The 15,192-nt window shown below is 50.5% G+C and overlaps 1 protein-coding gene across 1 annotated transcript in view; it reads left to right on the plus strand.

Annotated features, from left to right (window-relative positions):
* Positions 1 to 15,192, plus strand: part of arhgef39 (Rho guanine nucleotide exchange factor (GEF) 39) — a 77,948-nt gene that overhangs the window by 5,084 nt on the left and 57,672 nt on the right. Inside the window, exon 3 of the mRNA XM_065022064.1 lies at positions 9,435 to 9,505. Coding sequence (XP_064878136.1) covers positions 9,435 to 9,505 — 71 coding nt within the window. The remainder of the gene's footprint in view (positions 1 to 9,434; positions 9,506 to 15,192) is intronic.

A 15,192-nucleotide genomic window follows, 5' to 3' on the forward strand; every position in this document is an offset into this window, starting at 1 on the left:
AATGGCTGACTGCTGGCACCTGTGTGTCTCTTAAAATCAAGACCAGACAACACAGAGAGGGGGAGACGGGGGGAGGGGAGGGGGAGGGGGAGGTGAGGGGGGAGAGGTGAGGGGGGGGAGAGAGTAGGTGAGGGGGGAGAAAGAAAGAGTAGGGCGGGAGAGTAAAGGGGCAGGACATTAGAGGGAGGAGAGTAGTGGGAGACAGACACTGGAAATCAATGTAAATTGTCAATGCACTTCCAAGGTCCCGCTGTCCCTCTCCAAACGCCAGGGTAAAGATTTCTGCCGTTGGAAAGCTGCCGTTCGGTCTCCCTTTTAGAAGGGGATCGGTTACTCTAATGTATCACACATTGATCACAATGCTCTTATTCTGTACTTTTAAAAATGGGAATCTTCTTTCTTTGACAACTATCTGACCGTTTGGACCCCCCCTAATCCTGTTAGTTTGCTGCTGTTCCTACTATCTGACCGTTTGTTAGTTTGCTGCTGTTCCTACTATCCCCCCAACCCTGTTAGTTTGCTGCTGTTCCTACTATCTGACCGTTTGGACCCCCCCAACCCTGTTAGTTTGCTGCTGTTCCTACTATCTGACCGTTTGGACCCCCCTAACCCTGTTAGTTTGCTGCTGTTCCTACTATCTGACCCCCCAACCCTGTTAGTTTGCTGCTGTTCCTACTATCTGACCCCCTAACCCTGTTAGTTTGCTGCTGTTCCTACTATCTGACCCCCTCCCCTAACCCTGTTAGTTTGCTGCTGTTCCTACTATCTGACCGTTTGGACCCCCCCAACCCTGTTAGTTTGCTGCTGTTCCTACTATCTGACCGTTTGGACCCCCTAACCCTGTTAGTTTGCTGCTGTTCCTACTATCTGACCGTTTGGACCCCCCTAACCCTGTTAGTTTGCTGCTGTTCCTACTATCTGACCGTTTGGACCCCCTAACCCTGTTAGTTTGCTGCTGTTCCTACTATCTGACCGTTTGGACCCCCCCAACCCTGTTAGTTTGCTGCTGTTCCTACTATCTGACCCCCCCCTGTTAGTTTGCCCCTAACCCTGTTAGTTTGCTGCTGTTCCTACTATCTGACCCCCAACCCTGTTAGTTTGCTGCTGTTCCTACTATCTGAACCCCCCTGACCCTGTTAGTTTGCTGCTGTTCCTACTATCTGACCGTTTGAACCCCCCCCCAACCCTGTTAGTTTGCTGCTGTTCCTACTATCTGACCGTTTGGACCCCCCCTAACCCTGTTAGTTTGCTGCTGTTCCTACTATCTGACCGTTTGGACCCCCTAACCCTGTTAGTTTGCTGCTGTTCCTACTATCTGACCCCCAACCCTGTTAGTTTGCTGCTTTCCTACTATCTGACCCCCAACCCTGTTAGTTTGCTGCTGTTCCTACTATCTGAACCCCCCCAACCCTGTTAGTTTGCTGCTGTTCCTACTATCTGACCGTTTGGACCCCCCTAACCCTGTTAGTTTGCTGCTGTTCCTACTATCTGACCGTTTGGACCCCCTAACCCTGTTAGTTTGCTGCTGTTCCTACTATCTGACCGTTTGGACCCCCCCCCCCCTAACCCTGTTAGTTTGCTGCTGTTCCTACTATCTGACCGTTTGGACCCCCTAACCCTGTTAGTTGCTGCTGTTCCTACTATCTGACCGTTTGGACCCCCCCCTAACCCTGTTAGTTTGCTGCTGTTCCTACTATCTGACCGTTTGGACCCCCCTAACCCTGTTAGTTTGCTGCTGTTCCTACTATCTGACCGTTTGACCCTCCCCTAACCCTGTTAGTTTGCTGCTGTTCCTACTATCTGACCCCCCTAACCCTGTTAGTTTGCTGCTGTTCCTACTATCTGACCGTTTGGACCCCTCCCCCAACCCTGTTAGTTTGCTGCTGTTCCTACTATCTGACCGTTTGGACCCCCTAACCCTGTTAGTTTGCTGCTGTTCCTACTATCTGACCGTTTGACCCCCCCCTAACCCTGTTAGTTTGCTGCTGTTCCTACTATCTGACCCCCAACCCTGTTTTTGCTGCTGTTCTACTATCTGAACCCCCTAACCCTGTTAGTTTGCTGCTGTTCCTACTATCTGACCGTTTGGACCCCCCCCCTAACCCTGTTAGTTTGCTGCTGTTCCTACTATCTGACCCCCCAACCCTGTTAGTTTGCTGCTGTTCCTACTATCTGACCCCCAACCCTGTTAGTTTGCTGCTGTTCCTGCTATCTGACCCCCCTAACCCTGTTAGTTTGCTGCTGTTCCTACTATCTGAACCCCCCTAACCCTGTTAGTTTGCTGCTGTTCCTACTATCTGACCCCCCCTAACCCTGTTAGTTTGCTGCTGTTCCTACTATCTGACCCCCCTAACCCTGTTAGTTTGCTGCTGTTCCTACTATCTGACCCCCCTAACCCTGTTAGTTTGCTGCTGTTCCTACTATCTGACCGTTTGGACCCCTCCCCTAACCCTGTTAGTTTGCTGCTGTTCCTACTATCTGACCGTTTGGACCCCCTCCCTAACCCTGTTAGTTTGCTGCTGTTCCTACTATCTGACCGTTTGGACCCCCCCTAACCCTGTTAGTTTGCTGCTGTTCCTACTATCTGACCGTTTGGACCCCCCCCTAACCCTGTTAGTTTGCTGCTGTTCCTACTATCTGACCGTTTGGACCCCCCCCAACCCTGTTAGTTTGCTGCTGTTCCTACTATCTGACCGTTTGGACCCCCTAACCCTGTTAGTTTGCTGCTGTTCCTACTATCTGACCGTTTGGACCCCCCAACCCTGTTAGTTTGCTGCTGTTCCTACTATCTGACCGTTGGACCCCCGCCCTAACCCTGTTAGTTTGCTGCTGTTCCTACTATCTGACCGTTGGACCCCCCCCTAACCCTGTTAGTTTGCTGCTGTTCCTACTATCTGACCGTTTGGACCCCCCTAACCCTGTTAGTTTGCTGCTGTTCCTACTATCTGACCGTTTGGACCCCCCCCTAACCCTGTTAGTTTGCTGCTGTTCCTACTATCTGACCGTTTGGACCCCCCTAACCCTGTTAGTTTGCTGCTGTTCTACTATCTGACCGTTTGACCCCCTAACCCTGTTAGTTTGCTGCTGTTCCTACTATCTGACCGTTTGGACCCCCCCCTAACCCTGTTAGTTTGCTGCTGTTCCTACTATCTGACCCCCCCCAACCCTGTTTTTGCTGCTGTTCCTACTATCCCCCCAACCCTGTTAGTTTGCTGCTGTTCCTACTATCTGACCGTTTGGACCCCCCTAACCCTGTTAGTTTGCTGCTGTTCCTACTATCTGACCGTTTGGACCCCTAACCCTGTTAGTTTGCTGCTGTTCCTACTATCTGACCGTTTGACCCCCCCCCCCTAACCCTGTTAGTTTGCTGCTGTTCCTACTATCTGACCGTTTGGACCCCCTATAACCCTGTTAGTTTGCTGCTGTTCCTACTATCTGACCCCCCCCCTAACCCTGTTAGTTTGCTGCTGTTCCTACTATCTGACCGTTTGACCCCTAACCCTGTTAGTTTGCTGCTGTTCCTACTATCTGACCGTTTGGACCCCCCAACCCTGTTAGTTTGCTGCTGTTCCTACTATCTGACCGTTTGCCCCCTAACCCTGTTAGTTTGCTGCTGTTCCTACTATCTGACCGTTTGGACCCCCCTAACCCTGTTAGTTTGCTGCTGTTCCTACTATCTGAACCCCCCCTAACCCTGTTAGTTTGCTGCTGTTCCTACTATCTGACCGTTTGGACCCCCCCAACCCTGTTAGTTTGCTGCTGTTCCTACTATCTGACCCCCCCCTAACCCTGTTAGTTTGCTGCTGTTCCTACTATCTGACCGTTTTGATCCCCCCCTAACCCTGTTAGTTTGCTGCTGTTCCTACTATCTGACCCCCTAACCCTGTTAGTTTGCTGCTGTCCTACTATCTGAACCGTTTTTGCTGCTGTTCCTACTATCTCCCCCCCAACCCTGTTAGTTTGCTGCTGTTCCTACTATCTGACCGTTTGGACCCCCCCTAACCCTGTTAGTTTGCTGCTGTTCCTACTATCTGACCGTTTGGACCCCCCTCCCCCTAACCCTGTTAGTTTGCTGCTGTTCCTACTATCTGACCGTTTGGACCCCCCCTAACCCTGTTAGTTTGCTGCTGTTCCTACTATCTGACCGTTTGGACCCCCCTAACCCTGTTAGTTTGCTGCTGTTCCTACTATCTGACCGTTTGGACCCCCCCCCCCCCCAACCCTGTTAGTTTGCTGCTGTTCCTACTATCTGACCCTGTTGCTGCTGTTCCTACCCCCCCTAACCCTGTTAGTTTGCTGCTGTTCCTACTATCTGACCGTTTGACCCCTAACCCTGTTAGTTTGCTGCTGTTCCTACTATCTGACCGTTTGGACCCCCCAACCCTGTTAGTTTGCTGCTGTTCCTACTATCTGACCGTTTGGACCCCCCCCTAACCCTGTTAGTTTGCTGCTGTTCCTACTATCTGACCGTTTGGACCCCCTAACCCTGTTAGTTTGCTGCTGTTCCTACTATCTGACCGTTTGGACCCCCCCCTAACCCTGTTAGTTTGCTGCTGTTCCTACTATCTGACCGTTTGGACCCCCCTAACCCTGTTAGTTTGCTGCTGTTCCTACTATCTGACCCCCCTAACCCTGTTAGTTTGCTGCTGTTCCTACTATCTGACCGTTTGGACCCCCCTAACCCTGTTAGTTTGCTGCTGTTCCTACTATCTGACCGTTTGACCCCCCCCCCTAACCCTGTTAGTTTGCTGCTGTTCCTACTATCTGACCGTTTGGACCCCCCTAACCCTGTTAGTTTGCTGCTGTTCCTACTATCTGACCGTTTGGACCCCCTAACCCTGTTAGTTTGCTGCTGTTCCTACTATCTGACCGTTTGGACCCCCCCCCCCCCCTAACCCTGTTAGTTTGCTGCTGTTCCTACTATCTGACCGTTTGGACCCCCCCCCTAACCCTGTTAGTTTGCTGCTGTTCCTACTATCTGACCGTTTGGGTTAGTTTGCTGCTGTTCCTACTATCTGACCCCCCCAACCCTGTTAGTTTGCTGCTGTTCCTACTATCTGACCGTTTGGACCCCCTAACCCTGTTAGTTTGCTGCTGTTCCTACTATCTGACCCCCCTAACCCTGTTAGTTTGCTGCTGTTCCTACTATCTGACCGTTTGGACCCCCCAACCCTGTTAGTTTGCTGCTGTTCCTACTATCTGACCCCCCCCCAACCCTGTTAGTTTGCTGCTGTTCCTACTATCTGACCCCCCCTAACCCTGTTAGTTTGCTGCTGTTCCTACTATCTGACCGTTGATGTTAGTTTGCTGCTGTTCCTACTATCCCCCCCCCAACCCTGTTAGTTTGCTGCTGTTCCTACTATCTGACCGTTTGGACCCCCCCCTAACCCTGTTAGTTTGCTGCTGTTCCTACTATCTGACCGTTTGACACTGCTGTTCCTACTATCTAACCCTGTTAGTTTGCTGCTGTTCCTACTATCTGACCGTTTGGACCCCCCCTAACCCTGTTAGTTTGCTGCTGTTCCTACTATCTGACCGTTTGGACCCCCCCCCTAACCCTGTTAGTTTGCTGCTGTTCCTACTATCTGACCGTTTGGACCCCCCTAACCCTGTTAGTTTGCTGCTGTTCCTACTATCTGACCCCCCCCCCCTAACCCTGTTAGTTTGCTGCTGTTCCTACTATCTGACGTTTGGACCCCCCCTAACCCTGTTAGTTTGCTGCTGTTCCTACTATCTGACCCCCCCCCCCCTAACCCTGTTAGTTTGCTGCTGTTCCTACTATCTGACCGTTTGGACCCCCCCTAACCCTGTTAGTTTGCTGCTGTTCCTACTATCTGACCGTTTGGACCCCCCCCCTAACCCTGTTAGTTTGCTGCTGTTCCTACTATCTGATCTTTGGACCCCCCCAACCCTGTTAGTTTGCTGCTGTTCCTACTATCTGACCGTTTGGACCCCCCCAACCCTGTTAGTTTGCTGCTGTTCCTACTATCTGACCCCCCTAACCCTGTTAGTTTGCTGCTGTTCCTACTATCTGACCGTTTGGACCCCCTAACCCTGTTAGTTTGCTGCTGTTCCTACTATCTGACCCCCCCCTAACCCTGTTAGTTTGCTGCTGTTCCTACTATCTGACCCCCCCCCCTAACCCTGTTAGTTTGCTGCTGTTCCTACTATCTGACCGTTTGGACCCCCCTAACCCTGTTAGTTTGCTGCTGTTCCTACTATCTGACCGTTTGGACCCCCCCCCTAACCCTGTTAGTTTGCTGCTGTTCCTACTATCTGACCGTTTGGACCCCCCCAACCCTGTTAGTTTGCTGCTGTTCCTACTATCTGACCTCCCCCCAACCTGTTTTGGACCCCCCCTCTAACCCTGTTAGTTTGCTGCTGTTCCTACTATCTGACCGTTTGGACCCCCCAACCCTGTTAGTTTGCTGCTGTTCCTACTATCTGACCGTTTGACCCCCTAACCCTGTTAGTTTGCTGCTGTTCCTACTATCTGACCCCCAACCCTGTTAGTTTGCTGCTGTTCCTACTATCTGACCGTTTGGACCCCCCACCCCCTAACCCTGTTAGTTTGCTGCTGTTCCTACTATCTGACCCCCCCTAACCCTGTTAGTTTGCTGCTGTTCCTACTATCTGACCGTTTGGACCCCCCCCCCCTAACCCTGTTAGTTTGCTGCTGTTCCTACTATCTGACCGTTTGGACCCCCCCCCTAACCCTGTTAGTTTGCTGCTGTTCCTACTATCTGACCGTTTGGACCCCCTAACCCTGTTAGTTTGCTGCTGTTCCTACTATCTGACCCCCCCTAACCCTGTTAGTTTGCTGCTGTTCCTATCCCTGTTAGGACCCCCCCTAACCCTGTTAGTTTGCTGCTGTTCCTACTATCTGACCCCCTAACCCTGTTAGTTTGCTGCTGTTCCTACTATCTGACCGTTTGGACCCCCCTAACCCTGTTAGTTTGCTGCTGTTCCTACTATCTGACCGTTTGGACCCCCCCCTAACCCTGTTAGTTTGCTGCTGTTCCTACTATCTGACCGTTTGGACCCCCCCTAACCCTGTTAGTTTGCTGCTGTTCCTACTACTATCTGACCCCCTAACCCTGTTAGTTTGCTGCTGTTCCTACTATCTGACCGTTTGGACCCCCCCTAACCCTGTTAGTTTGCTGCTGTTCCTACTATCTGACCGTTTGGACCCCCTAACCCTGTTAGTTTGCTGCTGTTCCTACTATCTGACCGTTTGGACCCCCCCCCCCTAACCCTGTTAGTTTGCTGCTGTTCCTACTATCTGACCCCCCCATAACCCTGTTAGTTTGCTGCTGTTCCTACTATCTGACCGTTTGGACCCCCCTAACCCTGTTAGTTTGCTGCTGTTCCTACTATCTGACCGTTTGGACCCCCTAACCCTGTTAGTTTGCTGCTGTTCCTACTATCTGACCGTTTGGACCCCCCCTAACCCTGTTAGTTTGCTGCTGTTCCTACTATCTGACCCCCCCTAACCCTGTTAGTTTGCTGCTGTTCCTACTATCTGACCGTTTGGAACCCCTAACCCTGTTAGTTTGCTGCTGTTCCTACTATCTGACCGTTTGGACCCCCCCCAACCCTGTTAGTTTGCTGCTGTTCCTACTATCTGACCGTTTGACCCCCTAACCCTGTTAGTTTGCTGCTGTTCCTACTATCTGACCGTTTGGACCCCCTAACCCTGTTAGTTTGCTGCTGTTCCTACTATCTGACCGTTTGGACCCCCTAACCCTGTTAGTTTGCTGCTGTTCCTACTATCTGACCCCCCTAACCCTGTTAGTTTGCTGCTGTTCCTACTATCTGACCGTTTGTTAACCCTGTTAGTTTGGACCCCCCCAACCCTGTTAGTTTGCTGCTGTTCCTACTATCTGACCGTTTGGACCCCCCTAACCCTGTTAGTTTGCTGCTGTTCCTACTATCTGACCGTTTGGACCCCCCTAACCCTGTTAGTTTGCTGCTGTTCCTACTATCTGACCGTTTGGACCCCCCTAACCCTGTTAGTTTGCTGCTGTTCCTACTATCTGACCGTTTGACCCCCCAACCCTGTTAGTTTGCTGCTGTTCCTACTATCTGACCCCCCCCTAACCCTGTTAGTTTGCTGCTGTTCCTACTATCTGACCGTTTGGACCCCCCCAACCCTGTTAGTTTGCTGCTGTTCCTACTATCTGACCGTTTGACCCCCCCCCCAACCCTGTTAGTTTGCTGCTGTTCCTACTATCTGACCGTTTGGACCCCCCCCTAACCCTGTTAGTTTGCTGCTGTTCCTACTATCTGACCGTTTGGACCCCCTAACCCTGTTAGTTTGCTGCTGTTCCTACTATCTGACCGTTTGGACCCCCTAACCCTGTTAGTTTGCTGCTGTTCCTACTATCTGACCGTTTGGACCCCCCTAACCCTGTTAGTTTGCTGCTGTTCCTACTATCTGACCGTTTGGACCCCCCTAACCCTGTTAGTTTGCTGCTGTTTTTACTATCTGATGGTGTTGGACAATAACCCTGTTAGTTTGCTGCTGTTCCTACTATCTGACAATAGTTTGACCTATTTATCTAGTCCTGTAACCCTGTTATTTGCAATGCTGTTCCTTACTATCTGAATGGTGTTATTATAACCCTGTTAGTTTGCTGCTGTTCCTGTTATCTGACCCCCTAACCCTGTTATGGTTTGCTGCTGTTCCTTACTATCTGACCGTTTATTATAGTCAATAGTTGATCTAACCCTGTTAGTTTGCTGCTGTTACTATAGACCCCCCCTAACCCTGTTGTAATGCTGTTGTTATAGACAATACTATTTTACCCCTAACCCTGTTAGTGTTTGCTGCTGTTCCTACTAACAATGTTCCTATTTACCTAGTCATGTTACCCTGTTAGTTTAGCTGCAATACTATCTGACCGTTTACCTAACTAACTAGTCATGTAATGGTGTTATTATAGTCAATAGATTATCTATTTACCTAGTCATGTTATTATAGTCAATAGATGATATATTTACCTAGTCATGTGATGGTGTTATTATAGTCAATAGATTATCTATTTACCTAGTCCTGTAATGGTGTTATTATAGTCAATAGATGATATATTTACCTAGTCCTATAATGGTGTTATTAAACTAAACCAGACAACTCCACGGTAGAATAGTTGATGTCTGTTTGAACGTTTACACTGACAGGACGTGTCTTGGTTAGTTGTCAGAACGCATGTTGACAAATATTGTCTTCTCTGAACACACACACACACACACACACACACACACCTACTGTCTGGCTGTTTGAATAGTACTGTATCTAAATGACAAAGCCCTGTCCCATCTGCTTACTCTAAACTGTCTGTGGTTTTCGTGTTTGTTTTACTGTTTTAAATCTAGAAGTGTACCGAGTTCACATTGACCTTGTTTATCTGTGTCTCTTCTCTCTTTTTTGTCAGGTACAAGCATTTCTTACGGGATCTGTCAGAGAACACGAGTCCAGATTACCCAGAGTTCCAACCGCTTTCAAGTAAGTGTCTCTCATCTCCCTGCTGCACACACTGCTCAGCTCGCTCAATCATCACTTCTCCTGCATCCCAAATTACATCCTGTTCACCTATTTTAGTGCACTACTTTTGACCGGTACACTATGGGCCCTGGCACCCTATATAGTGCACTACTTTTGACCAGAACACTATGGGCCCTGGCACCCTATATAGTGCACTACGTTTGACCAGAACACTATGGGCCCTGGCACCCTATATAGTGCACTACGTTTGACCAGGGCCCTATCAACGTATAGGGAATAAGGTGTGTGTCATTTGGGACGGAGCCACTGCGATTCTTCCCGAGGTAAATACAGTATCACTAGATTCACCTCGGCGCCGTTTATAGTCTGTCGTAGTCAAGAGGTCTGTCTCGACACTGAAGACTTTGGTCTGCGTACCAAATGGCACCCTATCCAATTTGTAGCGCACTACTTTTGCTGAGAGACCTATGGGCCGTGGTTAAGGGTAGTGCACTACTTTTGCTGAGAGACCTATGGGCCGTGGTTAAGGGTAGTGCACTACTTTTGCTGAGAACCCTATGGGCCGTGGTTAAGGGTAGTGCACTACTTTTGCTGAGAACCCTATGGGCCGTGGTTAAGGGTAGTGCACTACTTTTGCTGAGAACCCTATGGGCCGTGGCTACTACTTTTGCTGAGAACCCTATGGGCCGTGGCTAAGGGTAGTGCACTACATTTGAGAACCCTATGGGCTGAGAACCCTGAGAACCCTATGGGCCGTGGCTAAGGGTAGTGCACTACTTTTGCTGAGAACCCTATGGGCCGTGGCTAAGGGTAGTGCACTACTTTTGCTGAGAACCCTATGGGCCGTGGCTAAGGGTAGTGCACTACTTTTGCTGAGAACCCTATGGGCCGTGCACTACTTTTGCTGAGAACCCTATGGGCCGTGGCTAAGGGTAGTGCACTACTTTTGCTGAGAACCCTATGGGCCGTGGCTAAGGGTAGTGCACTACTTTTGCTGAGAACCCTATGGGCCGTGGCTAAGGGTAGTGCACTACTTTTGCTGAGAACCCTATGGGCCGTGGTTAAAGGGTAGTGCACTACTTTTGCTGAGAACCCTATGGGCCGTGGTTAAGGGTAGTGCACTACTTTTGCTGAGAACCCTATGGGCCGTGGTTAATAATGGTAGTGCACTACTTTTGCTGAGAACCCTATGGGCCGTGGTTAAGGGTAGTACACTACGTTTGCTGAGAACCCTATGGGCCGTGGCTAAGGGTAGTGCACTACGTAGAGGTCGGGACATTCCAGGCCATAACCCCCAGCATCTCAGATGGTTGTGAAATCAGTCCTGTAGTTAGAAAACAGATCATATTTATCGTTGCTATAACATTTATTTAGTTGAACTATAAATGTGAAGCTAATCGATTGCATCCGAATTGGCCATTTTTATTTTATAGGGGGTTCGGTTCGTACACCGAACAAAAATATAAACACAACATGTGAAGTTTTAGTCCCGTGTTTCATAAGCTGAAAATAAAGGTCACTGAAATGTCATTTCTCTACCATAAGCCACCTCCGTCGTTTTTGAGAATTTGACAGTATGTCCAACCGGCCTCACAACCACAGACCACGTGGGGGCGAGCGGTTTGTTGATGTCAACGTTGTGAACAGAGTGCCTCATGGTGGCGGTGGGGTTATGGTATGGGGTAGGCTTAAGCTATGGACAACAAACACAATTGCATTTTATCCATGGCAATTTGAATGCTCAGAGATAGCGTAATGAGATCCTGAGGCCCATTGTCGTGCCATTCATCCTCCATCTCTAATGTTTCAGCATGATAATGCACAGCCCCCATGTCGCAAGGATCTCTACACAATTCCAGGTAGCTGTAGATGTCCCAGTTCTTCCATGGCCTGAATACTCACCAGACATGTCAACGATATTGAGCATGTTTGGGATGCTCTGGATCGACGTGTATGACAACATGTCCCAGTTCTTCCATGGCCTGAATACTCACCAGACATGTCACCCACATTGAGCATGTTTGGGATGCTCTGGATCGATGTGTATGACAGCATGTCCCAGTTCTTCCATGGCCTGCGTATTCACCAGACATGTCACCCACATTGAGCATGTTTGGGATGCTCTGGATCGACACGTTCCAGTTCCCGCCAATATCCAGTCATTTTTCACACAGCCATTGAAGAGGAGCGAGGACAACAATAGGCAACAATCAACAGCCTGATCAACTCTATGTGAAGGAGATGTGTCGCGCTGCATGACGCCAATACATCCTGATATTACCAGGTTCTGACCATTTTTAGATGGTGCTGTTCCAGGTAATACAATTTGTTAAATATATATATATTTTTTAAAGAAGCATGTGTTGCAAAAATCCAATGCAAGTCAATGGTACCCGTACTAGCATTTTCATGCTTCATGTCAGAATCGTCCTAAAGTGTGTATATACTGTATTTTTAATCACTCGGGACAGCGCCATCTAGTGGTCAGAACATGGTAATATTAGGCTGTAGGATGGGAACATAACTTGACTAATTTATCTGAACAGGAAAAAACTAAATTCCTCTGGGAATGCATTACATAGGATGAAGAAACAATACTCCAAGCCACAGCTCCGTACTAACTTGTCAGACAGGGAACTGATACTCTTATTTATTTTTACCTTTATTTAACTAGGCAAGTCAGTTTTAAGAACAAATTCTTATTTTCAATGACTGCCTAGGAACAGTGGGTTAACTGCTCTGTTCAGAGGTAGAACGACAGATTTTTACCTTGTCAGCTCGGGGCTTCGATTTTACAACGTTTCAGTCCAATGCTCTAACCACTAGGCTACCTGCCGCCTACAGTCACTGCTGGGGTGGGATTGGTGTGCGCATTACATAGGATGAAGAAACAATACTCCAAGCCACAGCTCCATACTACTTGGGATTGGTGTGCGCGTGGTTCGTGGGTAGCTTTGGAACGACCCATAGGGTGCCATTTGGAATGCAGACTCAGTAGCACATTGTGTGAAGAGCTGGTTGATGTTGCTGTCACAGTAGTACAGGCTGTACAGGCCCAGTACAGGCTGGGGGGAGATAGCGGCGGGCCCAGTACAGGCTGTTCTGTGAGGATAGGATGAAAGTACCGTGGCAAAGCTCAACATTCGTCTAAATTCTCAATGTGGATTTTAACTTAATTAATGGGGAACAGATCTGAGGATATTAAGCGATTATATTAATAAATAAAATCTTCGTCTGATCTCCAACATCAACAGAGAGAAGCACACCACCCGGATAATTCCAATCGTCAAATAAACAGCAAATCCGACATAAGCGCAAATGTACACAAGGAATTATTTATGGGTATCAATTAAAATCTTCATTGGCTGCGTGCTGCTTTTGCTTACAAATTAAAACAGCCTCTCACTGGTAAGATGAAGGTACATCTCTGAATGCTCTCTTTTCTTTCCTCCATCATTCTCTCCTCTCCTCCATCCCTCCCTCTTCTCTTTCCCGCTCTCCTCCTCTCCGTCTCTCTCCCCTCTCCTCTCCCCTCTCCTCTCCCCTCTTTCCTCTCCTCTCCCCTCTTTCCTCTCCTCTCCCCTCTTTCCTCTCCTCTCCCCTCTTTCCTCTCCTCTCCCCTCTTTCCTCTCCTCTCCCCTATTTCCTTTCCTCTCCCCTATTTCCTTTCCTCTCCCCTCTTTCCTTTCCTCTCCCCTCTTTCCTTTCCTCTCCCCTCTTTCCTTTCCTCTCCCCTCTTTCCTTTCCTCTTTCCTTTCCTCTTTCCTTTCCTCTTTCCTTTCCTCTCCCCTCCCCTCTTTCCTCTCCTCTCCCCTCTTTCCTCTCCTCTCCCCTCTTTCCTCTCCTCTCCCCTCTTCCTCTCCCTCTTTCCTCTCCCCTCCTCCCCTCTCCTTCCTCCCTCTCCCCTCCATCCTCTCCTCCCCTCTCCTCCATCCTCTCCTCCCCTCTCCTCCATCCTCTTCCTCCCCTCCATCCTCTTCCTCCCCTCTCCCTCATTAGCGCTGCTTTTCTAAACTCTTCATCTTTTTATGAGAAAATAAAAAAATCTGTTTTGTTAGTTATCCTGGTTGTATTGTAAAGGGAATTATTTAGAAATAGCCTCAGCCAGATCACATTGTATCTGCTTATCAAACTAACGAGTTGAGAGAGAACTCAGGAGGCTTTGTTGTTTTAATTCCCCTCTTGTTGTTTTGTTTGTCTTTCTGTGTGTGGAATCAACAGCGTCGGTTAGAATTGTTGTAATTACCATACTTCAAGAGTTTTCCTCATCCACTCTCTGTGTGTGTGTGTGTGTGTGTGTGTGTGTGTGTGTGTGTGTGTGTGTGTGTGTGTGTGTGATGTGACCTCACACTGCACTCTTAATATGCTCCCCGTGAACCACCAACCATCAACACAACGCCCTCTTTAAAAAAACACTCCAACCCTGTCAAAATATGGATGAGTTAACGTCACGAAGCACCTTTTTATAACTGCGTACTATTTCAACATAATTGATAAATGAAATAACGACGTGTTCACAAACATGGAGTGGAGGAGTGGAGGTGGGGGGGAGTGGAGGAGTGGAGGTGTGGAGGAGTGGAGGAGTGGGGGGAGTGGAGGAGTGGGGGAGTGGAGGAGTGGGGGGAGGGAGGTGGGAGGGAGTGGGGGGAGTGGAGGAGTGGAGGAGTGGGGAGGAGGGAGGAGTGGGGGGTGGAGGAGTGGAGGGGGAGTGGGGGAGTGGAGGAGTGGGGGGAGTGGAGGAGTGGAGGAGTGGGGGAGTGGAGGAGGGGGGTGGAGGGAGTGGGGGGAGGGAGGGGGGGGGGGTGGGGGAGTGGGGGGTGGAGGAGGGGGGAGTGGAGGAGTGGAGGAGTGGGGGAGTGGAGGAGTGGGGGAGTGGAGGAGTGGAGGAGTGGGGGGGGAGTGGAGGAGTGGAGGAGTGGGGGAGTGGAGGAGGAGTGGGGGAGTGGGGGAGTGGGGAGGAGTGGAGGGAGTGGGGGAGTGGAGGAGTGGGGGAGTGGAGGAGTGGGGTTCTGGAGGAGTGTAGGAGTGGAGGAGTGGGGAGTGGGGGAGTGGAGGAGTGGAGGGAGTGGGGGAGTGGGGGAGTGGAGGGTGGGGGAGTGGGGGAGTGGGGGGTGGGGGGGGGAGTGGAGGAGTGGGGGAGTGGAGGAGGGGGGGGTGGGGAGGGAGTGGGGGAGTGGGGGGTGGAGGAGGGGGGAGTGGAGGAGTGGGGGGGGGGGGAGTGGAGGAGTGGGGGAGTGGGGGGGGGTGCCAGTGGGGGGGAGTGGAGGAGGGAGGGGTGGAGGGTGGGAGGAGTGGGGAGTGGAGGGGTGGGGGAGGGAGGGGTGGAGGAGTGGGGGAGTGGAGGGAGGGGGGGAGTGGGAGTGTGGAGGGTGGGGGAGTGGAGGGGTGGGGGTAGTGGGGGAGGGTGGGGGAGGGGGAGGGTGGGGGAGTGGGGGAGTGGGGGAGGGAGGAGTGGGGGGTGGGAGGGAGTGGGGGAGTGGGGGAGGGGTGGGGGAGGGAGGGGTGGGGGAGTGGAGGAGTGGGGGAGTGGGGGAGTGTGACCTATGGAGGGAACAGGGTTCCAGTAGTGCCCTATGGAGGGAACAGGGTGCCAGTAGTGCCCTATGGAGGGAACAGGGTGCCCTATGGAGGGAACAGGGTGCCAGTAGTGCCCTATGGAGGGAACAGGGTTCCAGTAGTGCCCTATG

Source organism: Oncorhynchus nerka, linkage group LG8, assembly GCF_034236695.1.
Source record: "Oncorhynchus nerka isolate Pitt River linkage group LG8, Oner_Uvic_2.0, whole genome shotgun sequence".
Classification (NCBI taxonomy): Eukaryota; Metazoa; Chordata; class Actinopteri; order Salmoniformes; family Salmonidae; genus Oncorhynchus; species Oncorhynchus nerka.